General features: G+C 47.2%; 1 protein-coding gene across 1 annotated transcript; it reads right to left on the bottom strand.

Moving 5' to 3' along the window:
* Positions 1-12,144: 12,144 nt before the first annotated feature.
* LOC6730515 (glutamate receptor ionotropic, kainate 3) lies at positions 12,145-17,477 on the bottom strand. The gene is made up of 11 exons (XM_002077658.4): positions 15,662-17,477; positions 15,448-15,603; positions 15,324-15,386; positions 14,942-15,145; positions 14,670-14,881; positions 14,492-14,614; positions 14,193-14,435; positions 13,712-14,128; positions 13,290-13,661; positions 12,556-13,236; positions 12,145-12,488 (listed from the first exon to the last, which is right to left on the bottom strand). Exons 1-11 carry the CDS (start codon positions 15,771-15,773, stop codon positions 12,219-12,221), a joined length of 2,853 nt encoding a protein of 950 aa, XP_002077694.2. The 5' UTR covers positions 15,774-17,477; the 3' UTR covers positions 12,145-12,218.

The following is a 17,477-nucleotide window of genomic DNA, read 5'->3' as shown; positions in this document are numbered from 1 at the left end:
GGGACACATCTTTAATTGTGGTGCAAAAACATGTGTATGCCACATATAATGATAAATGAGCGCATGTCGGGAAAATGGTGCAATTTAGAGCGATGACAGCCAGCGATTTTTGGCCAATTACGAACGCCCGGCCAGGATGCGGAGGTCCTGGTGTCATGGCGAATAATTCCCATTCTGATTCGGTTTCCCTAATTAATTTCTGTTGTTGCTGTAGCGCGGCTAAAACGTGATTATTTGATCTACATTCGGCGATAATTACGGATTATTGAAAGTTTTGTTCGAATTAATATTGAAATAATTTCCAGAGCCGGTCGGCGTTGGCATAAATAATTACCGAAAAAACGTGAAATACAAAATAATCAACATAAAAATAAATGGCCTCGTTGGTTTCCACATGCTCGGTCGACTCTGTCGGCGGTTTATCGCCCCATCTGGCCCCATATAGAGCATTCGATTGGATACAATCGAACTGGAATGGAGCACGGAGCCACCTATTCGGAATGTGGGGTTAGGAATTAGGTTAATTAGTGGTCAGTTGTTGTGTAACTGCCGTGTCCTTTGATTGCTGTCGTTTTGTTATTATTTTCCCCTGTTTTCCCTGTGGTCCGGCCACCTAGATAAGGTGGCTTTCAAATGGTCTGGGTCGGTACCCAGTGTACCACCGGGTGATATATAATATCCGGACGCGACTGAATCGGGATTCCCCATTGTCCCATCTTCCGCAACTCCTTCCCCGTTTCGAAGTGCACAATTGCGGCATATCTTGCCCATTCCAGGTCCTTTGAATTACCCGTTGTTTGTGCGTCTGGCAGTAATGAACTTTTATGCATTGTCATTAACTTTTATTGTATATATCTGCCATTCATCCTGCCACACACACACATGCAGCCAAAGACAGACACACACCTCCCCGAGCTTTGTTATTGGACTCCTGTGTTTTTGCTGGCATTATAATAAATTTAAATCATTTGTTGCATTTATTTTAATTATGCGCAATTTAAAATGCATTATGCCTGCAACTTTAAAGGACTTTAAAGTGGCAGGGCGCTTAGGGCAAACGTAATTTAATTCCGTTGACAGAAATTCAATTATTTGCGTTTTCCCGAGCCACGCCACCCGCCGCCCCTCCTCCGCGACTAACACACGGAAAATGGTTTGTCAAAATGCCTCACGCATGCAAAAGCCGGGCGCATGCTGCGTATACGTGCTTTCATTAAATTTTTATTTATATTCCCCCGGTCATATTTCCCCAAATATGTACGGCATTCTGTACATATGTACGTCTGGCCGACGTCGACAAATTCTTCTGGTGTAATTTCATTACTTCAATGTTTTACTTTGCTGAATTATAAATGAGCCCTTCAGTTTTGTGTGACGCGGCGGCCCCCGTTTTATAGCTAGTCATGTGTACCCACAGCCCAGATGTTCGGCTGTAAAATTCGAGGGGAGCCATCGGGGGTCACCCATCTGCCTGTCCCACGACTTTCCAGGGGCGTTGGTGTCAAAGTTCGCCCTCCGTTCCCGGCCGGGGACAAACGGTTTCAATGAGCCGTTGACCCACCTCCCAGCCGTTCCATTAATATTTGATAATGTGTGGCTGTCAGTTAGCCGTCCAATTGAGTGATTTCCATGGCGCTGGCTCCCTGCCTCGCCCACCTGCCCACCTGCCCACCTGCCCACCTGCCCAGCTATTCTACTATTCTACTACCGTTTTCGGTTCGTTTTCCTCGTGTAATTTTTCACGTTTCCCAAGGACCAGCTGCAGTGTTTCCCACTATGCAACTGGCCCCCCGAACTGAAGTGCCAGCCTTTGAAGCACGACCCTTGGAGTGCCCCGAACCTCCGCCACTTTTTTCTGGTCGTCTGGCCCCGTGACAGTTTGACATCTGTTATTGTTTGGTTGCTGGTTGACATTTCGACAAAACGCCGAGCTGGCAGCCCCATGGAAATTGAATATTATTAGCTCATTTCACTATAATTGGTCTGCGAGTCTCCGCGCGTAAGTACGGCTCCAAATTACACATATCACACATACGCCACGTGCCCCAATCCGACGCCGATCCGTTTGCCAGGGCGTTGCTCCCCTTTGGACTATCTATCTATCTGCCACGAATCGAAGTCATTAGATTCATTTAAAGGCCGCCACGCATGTGGGAATGGAAAATTGAGCTTGGAAAGTAATATTAAATATGGAAACAATTAAAATTAATATAGAAGCAATTAACCTTCTTCTATGACGTGTGAAGAAGGAATACTTTGAGTTTGGGCCAGTGGTGCAATCGTAGCCCGCAGTCTGTTTGTAATTTGAAGTTGGAAAAGTGGCTGGAATGCGTTGTACTTGTCTCTGTCATTCCGGTTCTACTTCACTGCAACGTCTCGGAATTCAGTAATCGAGCTAGGGCCAACGATGCGTATGCGCAATGTGGGAAAAGCTGCCAGCAGCTGCACACTGATTAGACAAAGTTGGCCCAGCAAATTAAGGGGCAGCCTCGCACAGACACAGACAATCACAGAGTGCAAACCGAAGACTGCAGCTGCTGGCCAAGGAGGCCAAGGAGCCCGGAGACCGCCACAATGGCCAGGAGTCGTCGTCGGCAAAGTTCCCAGCAGCAAACAAAGCGGGAAGGGGCTGCTCGGCAACAAGGACTTCAGTTCTGCGGCGGCTGGGAAAACTTTGCGACAAACAGCAACAAATGCTGGCAACCGCTGGCGCTTAACACTTTCGGCCCTTTCCGAGCTCCCCAAGCAGTTTAATATATTTTTAATAACTGATGGTGTGTTAGGTCGGCGGGCCAGCATGCAATTTAATTAGAAAGTTGAGCTTTCGCCGCGTCAATGCGCCAGATGGATTCCCAATTTGAATTTTGCGCTTCGAACTTTCGGGAAGTCCTTGCAATGCATCCATCCAATCAGTCCGACTCGAAGATGGCTGGTCGAAAAGGGGTGAACTGCAGCAAATAAACGCAAGTAACAAAGTTTGAGTTAAGGTACTTTGGCTTCAAGGTTTTTAATAGGAGCAAATATTGATTGCATCGCCGGTTATTTATTTATCTATCAATTTCTGGAATCTAGAGCACTTTCTGTGATTCCAGGGAACTGAAGTTGATTTGCCTTAGTATCGAGAAATGCTAGTTTGACCTTAAAGGAGAGCCACTTGTGCCGTAAAAAAGGTTTTTGATTTGGACCCAGTTCCCAGCTTTCTCCTTCGATTGCATTTCTGTGTTGTGGGTTGGAATTTGACCAGTTTTGTTTGTTCGCTCCCAACAAAAATAGTTTGGCAAAACAACATTTGTCAATGTCGTCTACGCTACCATTTCCCGTACCATTTCCAGGATTTGTCTCTGGCTCCGAATTGAAGTGCATCTCATATAGTAGTAGGTGGTGGTGTGTGCATGCGAGTTGGAAATTTGTTTGCCGAATGCATGCTAAAAGTGTCTGTGGGGAAAATTGCGGAAACTCTCTCTTTTCCGCTGTCTAAGTATTTTATCAATAATTCAAAGTTGCTTCGAAAAACTTTCGGCCGCATTTGGGCGGAGATTCGCAGGCAGGCAGTGCGAGTGCATCGGGGAAATCCGCCGAATTAGCTGCACTCGAACTGGAGCAGCGATTTTCCTGAGCTTCCCAATTTTCCGGCTTGATTAGCGCTCGGCTTGCAAACTTTCGCCAGCATTTACACGGCTTGTTGTCTGTGTGTTTTCCTCCGTGTCGCGGCAATTTGTTCGCTGTCACTTTGCACGCGGCTGCGACATAAATTTCCCTTTTGCCGACCCAATTTTCGGAGGCGGCTTCGGCTGCTGCACCAGCGACTGAGGAGCGTTGTCAAAACTTTGCAGTTGGCTTTTATTTACATGGGGGGATTGCACTTGGTCTCGTGCATGGGCTGGTCTGGCCTGGCCTGGTCTGGTCTGGTCTGGGCTGGGGTAACTAACCAAAAAAATAAAAAATGAAAACAAAAATAGACCATAAATAAAAACCACAAGCAGCAGCAGCAGCGAAGCACTAGCAGCGGCGGCAACACACAGAAAATAATGGAAAAAGTTAGTTTTGCATAACGCGCAGATCCCGAGCACACTTGAAAGTCGGGCGATGCGGGTGCCTGGTGGTCAGGGAAGGGTTCAAGTGGGCGGATGGGCAGAGGGGCGTGTGTGAGCTGGAAGTTGGGCAAGAACAACAGCTGCTGTGGCCTCTACCCGCTTTACACTCACTGCACGGAAAAAAATCAGCCAAAATATCAAAACACAAACTTGCAAGGCATACTCCAATTATATGTGACCTTTGAAGGCTAAGCTTTACATTTGCTATTAAAGTCACTAGCTCGTTTTGCTCAGTGTGGCTCTAAAGGGACTAGCGAAGGACGAGGACGACCACACACAGTTGTATTTTGAAACTGCCAAGGTTAGGGGGAGCACTGAAACTGCGGGGAAGTGGAGCTCCCGGAGCAGGAGCTTGCATATTTACTGCAGCTGCAGACAAAGTTGCACTTTTACCACCAGCCAAGCAACTTCGAATGAGCTGACGATGCTCGGCACCGCTAAACTGGTCCAAAATCGAAAGTTCCATTGAACTTGCCGCCTCCGTACAGCCAATCTCAGCCGTACTTTCGTGCGCAAATTGAAACCGGAGTCGGGATCGGAATCGGAATCGATTGCACAGCCCCAGCAAATGTAGTACTTAAATTCGAAATTATTCTACTAATTGAGCCACATTAGCTGCTTGAGCTGATATTGGGGAAAGTGGTGTGAAGGCAGTGAAAGCATTTTCAATTATGTCGAAGCCGAAGCACCAAAGCTGGGAATATTTTTGGAGCAAAAGCAAGGAGCTTACGAGTGGATTAAGGCTCGGGAGGAATCAAAATTACTTTACTTCTTGGGATGCAGGAGAGGGATACTTGTGTACTTTTGTTTGCTATTTATAAATTTGGTTTGTAATTTGGTTGGAAAACAACTGAATTTCCTTAGAGCAAAAAAAACTGTATGCAGCGAATGGCAGTTACTCGGATAACTTGGCTTAAATTTCCATCTACCGAAATCTTTTTCACACCACAAACATCTCTAAATTTCCAATTGCTGACCCTAATTGGCGGACTAATGGGCCAAAGTCCTGCAAACACGGATTTTCATTCACTTATTGCCCCCGAGCTTTCACGCAAATGTATTTAAATCTTTCACAATCTCTCACTTGGCAGGCGGCATTTGCAACTTGTTTAATTATTTCCAAAGCGAATTACACAAAAAATAATTTATTTATGCGACTTGCCCGACGAAAAGTTTTCTGGCAATTTCTAAGCAAAAACTTTGCACTTTACGCAGATTGCGGGGGAGTCCAGCTAATTGAATTCCACACTCCACACAATAATTCCGCAGCTCATTCACTTCACTTTATTCATTACCAGCAAACTAATTTGCATGTCGCCAGTGTCCGAACTCCCAAAATCGCTCAATCAGTGGACGGATTTGGAAGTTTGGTAGTGGAGAGTGGCTACTCAAAATATATTGAGTTTCGGGGAATTCAAAAGTAGAAGTAGATAATTCTTCTACAGGAATAATTCGACGAAATCATGTATATCTCTTACAGCCATGTTGCGATTATCCCTTTTAATTTGATTTTTCTTCATGCGGTCGCTGCCGAATTAAAAATTAAATAAATACCACTGACTGGGGCCAAGTGGCAAGGATTTAGTAAAAAGTTATGTCTACATTTCGCTGACTTTGTGCCTGACTTGGAGAGCAGGAAGCGCGGCTACACGAATTGCCACTTAAAAATTCAAAAGTTTTGCGGCTGGCGCATATGGCAGCCAGTTGTCAGTTGGCCTCGACTTTGGATCCGCTCAGCTGGCATAAGCGGATGCGGAGGGCAGGGTATCCCGCCCAGAACGCTGGCAAAACAATAACAAAATTCAGCCCAATCCGCGCTTTTTTGTTAACCTTAACCCGGTTCCGGGTTCGGGTTCGGGGTTCGGGATCCACCAGCCGGCAGGCAGCAAATCTATTTTCAATTGCTGAGGCATTTGCATGGGAAATTCCATAAACTGGCACGCACTTGAAGCGTGATGGAAATATTCGCGGTGGAACGAATTTCGGGTGATGTGCAAGCATGAAAACTGAATAGGTTAACAATGAAGCAGTTCGTTGGAATACTTCACAAATAAATACGTACGCAATTAAATTCACAAATCTAATAATGCCCGCTAATGTGTGACAATCATGGTGGCCAAAAGTTAAATTAGTTGGTTTCGAGAGCTCAGCGAGAAGTGCGAGTTTTACAACTGAAATAGTTTTCAGTGAGAATGTGATTTCAGCATAAATGGATCAGTTGAAATGTGGCAGAATCTTGATTTGCTAATATGTTAAGCTTTTATTATATGCCATTTCCTATCTGGATTGCGGAACCAAAAACATGAACCTAAGATGAAAAACTCCTGCACAATTTCCTAGCCACATACACTCCAGAGATGGAAAACTTGTAGTGATAGTCCCAAAGCATATAATACACCGAGGAAAGCGAGGAAAACATGAAAAGTCAGGGGAAAGTTGCAAACAAGTGGAAGCCGCAAATTGACTTGGATCTGGGAGACAGTGCACGAAATGCACTCAATGCCGCAGAAAGTCAAAAGCTGCGACCGCAGAAATTTTCTGCCCGCCCGCGTTTTCGTCTCATCCGCATCTTGGCATTTTCTTGGTTTTCCTGTGGGCTTTAGTGGGTTTTCTACGGGTATTCCACTTGCCTGCTGTGTGTCACTTCAGTTGCTGTTTCTGCAGCAGTGCGGCTACGGAAATGTATCCCGATTTTCGCCCGGAGAGCAGCGACAATGCCACGCACACAGCGGCACACTCACCCACACACTGGCACAGACACACACACACACACACGCGCGGCGACACGAAAACAAAAACGGAAACGAGCGCACGAAAACTCCGTAGCTTTTAGAGTCCTACTTTTGAAAACTGACTCTCCGGCCGGATTGGAATAATGACCCTGCACTGCCCTGACTTTCAGCTATATATTCTGAATTCTAATCGAAGCGGATTCTGAATCGGTATCGAAGTGATTGCAGCCACATCGCGGCCGAGGCAGCACTTGCCAGGATTAGTTTCCGTTTCCGGTTTTAGCTGCTGACCGCACGACTCGGAGGCAAAACGAAGACTGAAATCAGCCAGTTGGCGCACTCGTTGTTATATACGCGAAGTGCTCCGACTCAATCCTCCGAGCGCCGAGTGGTGAGTTCCACACAGGACATCTCATCAGGACTTCGGCCTGCGAGCGATTGAGTTGTTGCCAGTCACAGTTAATGGTTACTTTTCGTCTGCGGAGGCAGCCCGAATGCAACAGTTTTCTGTTAGCCAGCCGGAGTTTGATTATCCGTAGAAAATTAGGGAAAATCTGTGTTTTAAACGGACTAAAATGGAGTTCATGTTGACAAAGTATATTTAAAAGAGTCCCTTCTAAATCTAAATATATTACTTACTTGGGAGGAATTTAATAGAACGCAAGAACTAATATATTTTGCATATGTACATAAACAAAATTTTACATTAGAGCCAACCCAGTTGAGTTTGGTCCTTTAAAATAATTTTGGACCAGTTTCCTTTTATTTACAACAATTTTAATAAACTTTTTGCTTTCATGAGAATGTAAAATCTATCCATTCTAATGTTATTCTAACCCGGTTAAATAAAATAGGGGTGCTATAATTATTATCCGTTCTGTGGCCTAACATTGTCTGTTAGCTAACAGTATCTTATCTGACAGTTTATTATTATTATAAAATTTTTAGAAAATCTTAATGGACGATTTTCAATTATTTTAAATTTAATTTTTTGGTATATTCAAGAAATTCAATTTAAAATTAGTTTTAAATTGGTATAAATTATATATTTATTTAGATTTTCACATAGAGCAGTCTGTTGATTCAAACAAACTGTATGTTACCGTTACTGTTACTGTTACTGTTACTGTACTTGCTTCTGTTTCTTACAGTTAACGGTTAAAATAGTTCAACAGTGAGGGGATGAATATAACAGCTTAAACTATTATACAGTGTGTTACTTTTACAGAATTGGCTTAACATCGATGTTAAAAAAACGAATTGTCTGAAGAAATGAACAAAATTCCAGCAATAAATACTAATACTATAATTTATGTACACATTAATTAAAAAGATTAAATAATTTTTAGAAATGTGCTTCTGTTGGCAAAGCCTTTACATACCATACTCCAAGTCCTACTTCGATAGGAATAGATAAATAAGTTCTGCAGACATGCAAATCTACGCACCTTAAGGTACTGGTCCTGAGGAACCGGATATAACCTATTAAAACTCAGTCCTTTTTATTCGACTGCAAGGGGTGATTTAAAAACACAATCAAATATCGCAGAGCATTTCGAAAACTATTTTAAACCGCATAAATATTGTATCGAAGACATAGTACGAGAGCGAATGAAAAACAACTGCAGGCGGTGGAAAAACGCAGGGGGGCGCATAAATAACCATGGTGGTCATGGGTGGAGGGGCGAAAGGGGTGAAAAGGGGCTTCAAGGGGGCGTTGGGCACGTATAAAATACACGGGTCACCAGCGACGACGAGAAATAAATTGTATTTAGTTGTACAATTTATGGTCCCTATGCTGGGTAGGGGAAGGGGGTGGTGGTCACATACTTGCACACATGCATAATTCAATGGAAGATGCGAGGGGGGTGTGGGAAAGGGGGGGGGGGGGCAGGGTTCATGTCTATCGAAGGCTGCAACGCCTGGGGCGACGTTGATTTTGCTGTAGCGCACTTTGGCGGCATGTCCTTTGTTTCACTTTGTTATTTTGTTATTTTCAAATTATTTATTGGCCAACGAGCGGCGGAGATGCAGCTTCAGCATCAGGAGCTTCAGCGTCAGCTACAAATATACACAGAAGAAAATAGCTGTGCAAATGTGAGCTATTTTAAGCAATTGTCTCCTTGTACTCATAATCAATGTGTTTATAAATATATTTTAGTTTTGTTCAGCTGCTATCTGATCTGCTGTGCTTATTCCAAAGCAATCCATGATTTTTTCCAGTGCTCCTCCAGCTGCCATTGCCGACTTAGTCGGGGGGCTAATGTGTAATTCAATAGAGTAAGTAATGTGCATCAATTTTCAGCTCAATAACGCATGGAATACAAATGCGAAACATGTGCAAATATGCGCGCTTCCACACAGACAGCGACACAGCAAACATCCGCAGAAATAAATATCTAATAGCGAGTAAGGGAGTGGCAGCAGCGGGAGTGGCAGCAGGGAGGTCCTGCAAGGACGAGTGCGAATTCGACACTGGTGACGCGTTTCCGTTTCCGTCTTGCGGTTCGCTGCTGTTTGTTCTTTGCTCTCCACTCCACTTTCGCCTGCGATTATTTGCTTTTGGGTGTTGTCTTTGCCCCTTCGACGAAAAATTGCAATGGTTTTTCGGCAATTGTTTTCCTTTTTAAATGTGTGCAGCCTGCGATCGTGCGCGAACTTCGCCCTGAGTAATGTGAGACCTTCAATTGTGCGGAAAATCGAACTCTGCGGCAAATGCCTGAGCTTATGAGCAGTGCGTTGTGGCAGAGGGCCTGTTGTCGAAGGGAAGGGATTCCATCATTTGCATAACTGCGCACTATTTGTCCACCAAACACGGGCCAGAGACACACAACTGCTGGCCACTTTGCGCAAAGACAAACAGGCCAAACAGGACCTTCCGGATGCCAAGATGCCAGCTGGCAGTCAAGTGCATTGTGGGGCAGGCAAGTAAACAAACAAAGCAACGGGAAACTGCAGACAGGACCTGCTCACAGGACACGCAACTACTCAGTCCAGCAATGGGCTTAGGTGGGTGGTAATCGTGGCCCACAAGCTACCCTTTTCTAAACTGGACGGACGACCTTCAATTTCTAAAAAATAGTCTACCAATCAAAGGAAAAATAAATAAACCTCCTTTCTTGTACCCATAATATTAACTTTTTCATTTAAAGGACATAGGATTTCGTATTCATACAATGTTGTGTTGCAATAAACTACATTTTAAGAAGATTTAAGCCGCACATGGCGCTTATAAACACGGCGAACTCTTCTGCCAATTCGCGTAAATTTCCGCAATATATCTGGCGGGAGTCGTGGCCCCGTTTGCTGCCCTGCTATCTGATAATTAAAAATGTTGCCGGCAATTTCCCATACAAGTTAGACACCGAGTGCATACGGGGATTGCCCAGATAGTCCTGCAAGATTTATACCGGCTAATAGCGGTCGTAGCTCTCCTACCTCCGCCTTCCGGGCGAACGGAAACGACCACGAGAATTGAGAATTTCAATTTGCTCAAGAAATTGCGGCCGCAAAGTGAGTGCCGGAGTGCAGTGAAGCCCATGAAGTCCACACGTGTGTCCGTCCGTTCGTCCGTCCGCCTGGATTGCCTGTCAGGAGGCAAAGGGTCGAAGTCGAACGATTGCCCTATGGACTTGGCAGCTTATGCGAATCCGACTTCGGTCTGGCCACAATTTACACCACGGCTGCAGCTCATAAATTTTCCCAAGTGGAAAATTGCTCAATTTATAACTGTGGCGAGGTGTTGATTGCACTTCGTTGGGCGCCACTTTCTGTCTACCGCAGCATCACGCTGCAATGTGCCACCTGATTGGACGGGATCATCCGACGACACCGACGGGACGGGAATGGCAGATGTCGCCCACTTATTAATTTGTTTATGGGACTCTAATCACTCATACCCAATGCCGAAAAACCGCAGATCAACTCAGCCCGCAACTTAAGATTCAGTTCATGAACGTCTCCCCCTTTCCCTCAGTCAACAGCAAATGTTCGAAAAATTTGTTAACATCAAAAAGTACATTAAAGGCTCAAGGAATGCGCTTTCGTGCGGAAATTGCTTACGTGCGTGGCATTAACAAATGACATCCCGCGCCCTCCGTATAAGACTCGTCCTTGGGGTGCATCCCACCCCTTTCGGAGGCTGTGGAACTTGTCGCTTTGTGGCTGCGAACTCAGCCATTGGCCATCGGTGGTGGATTTGGACCACCAGGGAGCCACTGCGCATGCCACAAACCCAACGCGGGCTCAACAAGTGTGTTGGCTTTCCACCAAAGCCCGCGAAATTCAGCGGATCTGTGGAGACCTGTGCTCTGGTGGCCACATCCTCATCCTCCGCCTGCCCTTTCCAGTTGACAACTACTCGAATGGCTCACGTAGCCCGGCAGTCGAAGCTGAAGCCACTTCACTACAAAATAATTAAAAATTGAACACACAGAACTGCGGAGCAGACAAACAAACGGCTAGCAAATGACACTTGCCACGGAGTGGAATGGAATGCAATGCGATCTGGCGGCAAGCGGCACTCCCCACACTTGGGAAAATAAAATGGACAAAGCATTAAAAAAACATGGCGACATAGCTTCAGGATCTTCTATTAACGAGTTTAACTGAAATTGCTCATTTATATAGACGGTAAAAGATAGATACAGCATATGAAACCAATTGCTCAAGTTGCACATAATTTTTGCGAGTGCACAGCACTCTATGTTGTCAGCGGGCAACATCTTGTTGTTGTTTTTTGGTGCTGGAACCGTCGCTGTCGTTGTCATTGCTGCTCATTTTACACAAACCAACAAGGGCCAAAGGCTACCCAACACGACACGGCAATCTCCGCAGCAGGGGCTTCTTGGTCCTTCGTCCTTCGTCCTGGCTCCCTTCCCCAGCTGGTGGTCCCGTTCGGCGCTCATCTCGCCTGCAGCTGCTTAAATAATTTTCGCGATGGGGAGCGAGTCCGTGTTCGTCAGTTGCCGGATATAAAATGTCAATAAGGTCCAATAACGCAATTGACAAGCTGAGACAGCCCCATTCGCCTCGCCAGCAGCTCAACTGCGGCAACAATAAACGGAGAACGGCTGCCAAGGACGAGGAGCAGCAAGGGTTAATGCAGTTGGCCACCGAACCGAGCACTAACTTCCTGCATCGACATCTCGTGTTGCCCGCGGTATCAGAAAGGAATACCCCGCCAAGTAATTTCAAGCTTAAAGGAGCTCCAAATTGATTACGGCTCAGTGGATGGGCGCAGTTCATTGGGCACTGAGCGAAAATATGCTATCAAAAGCAAGTTTAAAAATCACATAATTTTATTTAATTTTAACCTCGGTACACAGGTTATTTTATAAATTAAATGTATTATAACTTTTTCTGTGTTAAACATATAAATAACATGCACAGCTTAGACCCGCGCCTCCTTTTGTCCCCTTCCTGCGTTGTTGCTTCCCGAGGAGGAACCAGATCCATGGGCCATTTCGCGCATCTCCTCCGATGAACGCCCGATGACAACTCGGCGGCTCGACTTGGGAGTGCGCTCCAGGGACTTATCCAAGGATCTTCGCGGTGTAGTCCTCACACTGGATATTGGAGTGCCGGCCACGATGGGTTTCCTATTGTTCCATACGCAAAGCACAAAGCGGATCTCCTTCTTGAAGGCGTCCTTAAGAGTGAGCTGTGAAAAATATTTGACACGTTTCAATATGTTCAGAATTGATAATGGATTGCTCATTTCAATTCACCCTTTCTTCCAAAGCCACTTGCTGCACGTAGACCAAAAACTCCGTGATGCCGATGAGAAAGGCAATCAGGATTCCGGCGTAGAGCGTGTAGAATATGCCGCGCAGCTCCTCGAAGGTCATGTCAGGCGTGGCATCGGGATCGGGTTCCTCGAAGCAGCTGGCGTTGGGATTCTTCCACCACTTTTGCTTAAGATCGTACAGCTCACCCCGCTCACTGAGCTTCAGGATGGCCACACTCAGGTTGGACCTGTACTCAGCCCCGAAGGGAACCGCAATGGCGTAGTGCTTCTCCCCGAACTTTTCGCCCACGGAGCGCAGGTCGCAGTTCTGCTCGCGATGGTACTCCAAGGTGGTGGTCTCCATGAGAAACATGTAGTCCCCTCGATTCTTCCGCACGCGGTCGACGCCTTCCAGATTGTCCTTTGTGTAGGCGGATGGGTCGTCGTTGTTCATGAGATTGAAGGCCAGGCGATAGACGGTCTCGTTGGAGTCCGCCAGGAGATTGTACGTACTCCCGCCGTAGATGGTGCCGAACTTGACCTTCTTCTGGGCACTCAGATCCTTCAGGTTGGTTATGCTGCCCTCCATTTTGGAGCTGGTCAAAAACGCAGCTAAGTTGGCCGTATAGGAGTTGGCTATGATGATGGCAAAAATCCACCAGGTGGCCTCAAACATTCGCACCTAAAGACAGGCTAGTTGTAGTGTTTCATAATGGGCCCATGTTGGAGTCTCACCTGTGGACTTCTCGGTAGGATGTCGCATCCTGCTGTCATGATGGAGGCCACAGTCAACCAGCCAGTGTTATGGATGTGCCACTGATTCTCGAGTACCTCGGGATCCCGATTGCAGGGATGCGGGTTCTCCCAGTCCATCTTGGAGATCCTCGCGACTATGGTCTTGAGGAAGGTCATTACGAACACCGATATGAGAATCCATATCCACACTTCTCCCCCAAAAGGTGCCAGGTACGCATCGAGTGTCTTTTCCACATGCGGGCTTTTGTATGCCAGGATACTGACACCCAGCTGCATAAAGGGCACGGTGAAGTCCACTGCGGTCTTCCGCGCTTGGGTGATGGTCAGGTCGCAGATTCCCATGTGAGCATCCTAAGAAAACAATTGATATTACATCCTGAGCCCTCGTCCTTCCCACTTACATTATTGATTATCTCGCCAATGATGCCGTTCCACTGCTTGGTTTCCTTGTCCAGTTTTCCGTACTGCTGATCAGCCACGGGAACGAAGACATACTCAAATCCCACGTGTCTGGCAATGGCGTCGATAAGGTCCACGGCATATCCTTGATAGAGGGCGTTGCCCGTGAGATTCAGCTCCCTCGCAGTCTCGTTGTACGAGAAGTACGGTGGGCCAATTCTGGTGGCCACCCGGTAAATCATCTTCTTCTGCGCCTTGACGTCCACATTGAGTTGAGTTATCTGACCCCGAGGGTCCCAGATGGCTATGCCAATGCCATCCAAGGGGTCGTAGACCTCGATGTTGAACGTTATCCGCTGTCCATCCTCGTCGAACTGCAGGATACTGGTCCGGAAGTTCGTGTTGTTCACGCCGGAAGTCTGCAACACACACCTCGCAGATTAACGGCTCGATTCCTCGGATTATGCGGGAAGTAGTTCTTACCCCTTTCATGAGGCGTGCCAGATAGCGCCCCATGGCCCAGGTGCGACCTCCGGATGCGGCAAAGTCGCAGGTTATTCGCGGCACCACCATCCTGTCCGGGTAGAAGAAGCTGGCATTGCGCCAGGACTGCGCAAAAAGCTGCAGTGCATCATGTATCAAGTCGTGGAGGAGGGTGCGAGGCGGATCGTTGCTTTCGTAAACGATGCTGTCCCTTTGGGTCACATATCCGTAAGGCAGAGAGTACTGCGAAACCAAAATGAGTTCGTGTGAGGGAATAGGGCTTTGTCTGCTTCATTTACCGGCGGAGGATCGGGATTGACCAAAAGACGAGCAGCAGTTATGTTCACTGCAAAGGTTTCGTTGTCCGCCGCGAGTTCCTCCAGATGATCGGTGTAGGTTTCCAGGTTCGTCAGGAATATATGCTGTTTTAAACTTGATGCAAGCGGTTTCCATAAGAGAATCACACAGATTACTCACATTGTACTGTCCAGTCAGGCCAAACTCAGTGGAGGAGTTCAGGAGGTCCACCAGCATGCTGGGCTCACAGTCCAAAACAACTCGCCGCTCGCCCCGGATGCTCTTCCACATAACCCGAAAGTCGTCGTCCTTCTGGAACTTTCGCACCCGCACCACATCATTGTGAACCTCTCGCAGCTGCAAAAGATCCTGCAGTCGAGCTGCTGCCCTGGCTGTGGGAAGTTCCGTGTAGTACCAATAGCCTTATAGAGCTCTCGGATGCGCCTACTCACCATCGTCCGCATCGTAGACAATGGTAAACTTGCGCCACCCAAAGTTCTGCACAATATCCGCGTAGGCCTTGGACAATATGGCCTGGGCGGGGTACAGGTTAAGGGTCAGTTGGTGGTTGGGCTTCTCGGCCTGAATGCCCTCGTCCGATATGTCGAACTCTATGTGCGGAATGCCGGTGCTATTGCACACCAAGGCCACAATGTCTGCAAAGAGAGGGAATTGTGCTCATTAACCAGATGATTTACCCATGGCGAGTACGCTCTGTTGGCAAACAAATCTGGGAGATGCCGTCAAAGTTTTCGGCGACTTTCATGTGCCCAATTCTCCTCGCGTTCTATTTTGCTTTCGCGTTCTACACAAGATTTTCCCGCACTCTCTTACCGCTCGCCGCCTTTGAACTTGGTCCGAAAATAGCCGCGACACCATTATCTATGAGATCGCAGGCTGAAAGCGAAAATACGTTCGAGTGATTTGGAATAGAGTGCGTGATGGTAGGTGGACTCACCCTGTTCCTGCATCGTGACACTTCCATCCTCGGGCTTCAGGCGCTTTATGAGCGGATAGAAACGCACCGTCTGTTCCGATTCAGGTCCATTGATGGCGTTGACCACCGTCATGAACTCCTTCTCCAGCTCCAGCTCATCGTCGTAGAAGAAGGCGCCTGCGGGTTGCGCAAAAAAGGAGGTAGCTACTTTTTCCTACTCCTAACCACCACTCACCAATGTTGATTTGTTGCCCCCGGCTGCTGCACACGAAAAATGCACTCCACATGCAGCCGAGCAAAAGTATGCGCTGCCACATGCCTGCTGCTCTGGAATTCCCACCGAACATCTGTGGCCAGCGGGCTGAGCTATTTCCGGACAGTTCTTTTTCATGCGAGCACACGGGCTGGCGATTCCATGGCAACTGGGAAAGCTCTTCGGGCCATTGGAGATCGAATGCGGCAAGTGGAGATCGGAGATCAGCTGACTGGGAAAGCTCTGTCAGCTGACGTGCTCAGCGACAAATTCCGAGTGGAAAATGTATTTCACTTGTTTCAATATTTAGTTTAGCTTAAAGACTCACCTATCACATTGTTTAGCTGGCGAAGGATCAGCGATTGGCTCCCCGGGGAGCAGAGACCATTAAAGCCGGACACGGTTCAATCAGCCGCAGTCTTTCACCCACGAGCGGTGCTCCCGGTTCCAGGTGCTCCATTGAAAGGCGATGAGGTGTCAATTTTTCATGGCAACCAGACGACAGCGAAGGCCTTCCAGCCATCTCCTTTTGGGGGATTTGCATAAAGGGAGCATTCGGCATTCAGCCGAGCGTACTTTTAATGGCTGGGGACTACATACAACAATATAGCCGCTGGTGTCATTTTAGCCTTTGCCCTGTGTGTGTTTGCTCAAAGGATTTTGCGGATGCGGAACACGTTTCGTGTTTTAGCCCGGCCACCTTTTGTCGAAATTTGAATAATTCCCAACCAGAGTGCGGAGCAAGGTGAGTCCCGGCCAACCGTTAATATTCATTTGCGGAGTAGGCAAAAAGCCAAATATTCAATATGCCTCGAGTCAGGCTTCTGCTGATGATGATAAATGCTCATCTGCTCAGGGCGACTATTCCGAATTGAATACGTAGCCCGGTTTGCGCCATTAGCGCGGAATTTTCCGATCTCTCTGCTCCTTTTCGATTAAACTTTGCCCGGAATCCGCTGGCCGTAATCAAGCCAAAGCCAAGAAGTAAGCAAAAAATGGCCAGAGCAAAGCACTTGCACAACATTTTCTATTACACGAAATATTTATGGTTATCATGCGGAGGCAAAAACAGGGCCACCTATGAACACAGAGTGGAAAGGAATGCCCCGCAGCTGGCCAAAGGAGTCGGCAAAACCGAAACCCACACCAAATGCGCACTCTGGTCCACAGCAAAGCTCACCGAGCAGAGAACACAGAACACAGTACGGCACAACAAATCCAAATCCTGGCCACAACAGCAGAAGAATCTGCAAAACTTTGCCATGCTGGCTAGGTAGTAGCCAGGGACATGGGCGGGCCATGACGTTGCTCCCTGGCTGGTGCAAAAAAGTTTTAATACTTGCCATAATGTTGCCAAAAGGATTATCCAAAAGAATGACTTTTAATGGAGACAGGAAGTAAGCGCATAACAGACAGAAGTATTAACTGTTTCCTTCCGCTTGCTGGGGAGTTGGGGCTCCACCTGCTCCTACCCCTCCTCCTTCTCCCATCCCTGCTGGAGGATTTCTCCGGGCAGGGCGGCGAACCTCCGCACACATATTTACAAAACTGTCAGCTCCTAAGCGCTCCTCTCCGGAATCCTCCGGTGCGTGTCCGCATGTGTGTTTGCCTGGCCGGGCTTGTGGCACGTAAGCTGTGCGGAAATATTGCAACATCCTCATAACGGGAGACTCCAGTCTGAGTCCCTGTCTGGAGCTAAATGGCTCACCACGATTACCGCCACATTCCAGAGGGTATTACTATTGCCTCCACAAGTTTGCCCTCATCCAAAAGCTCACTCTGCATACTTTTAAGGAAA

The sequence above is a fragment of the Drosophila simulans genome, chromosome 2L (assembly GCF_016746395.2).
Source record: "Drosophila simulans strain w501 chromosome 2L, Prin_Dsim_3.1, whole genome shotgun sequence".
In the NCBI taxonomy this organism is placed as follows: Eukaryota; Metazoa; Arthropoda; class Insecta; order Diptera; family Drosophilidae; genus Drosophila; species Drosophila simulans.
Note: the sequence above shows the minus strand (reverse complement) of the source record. Positions and strands in the feature narration are given on the sequence as shown.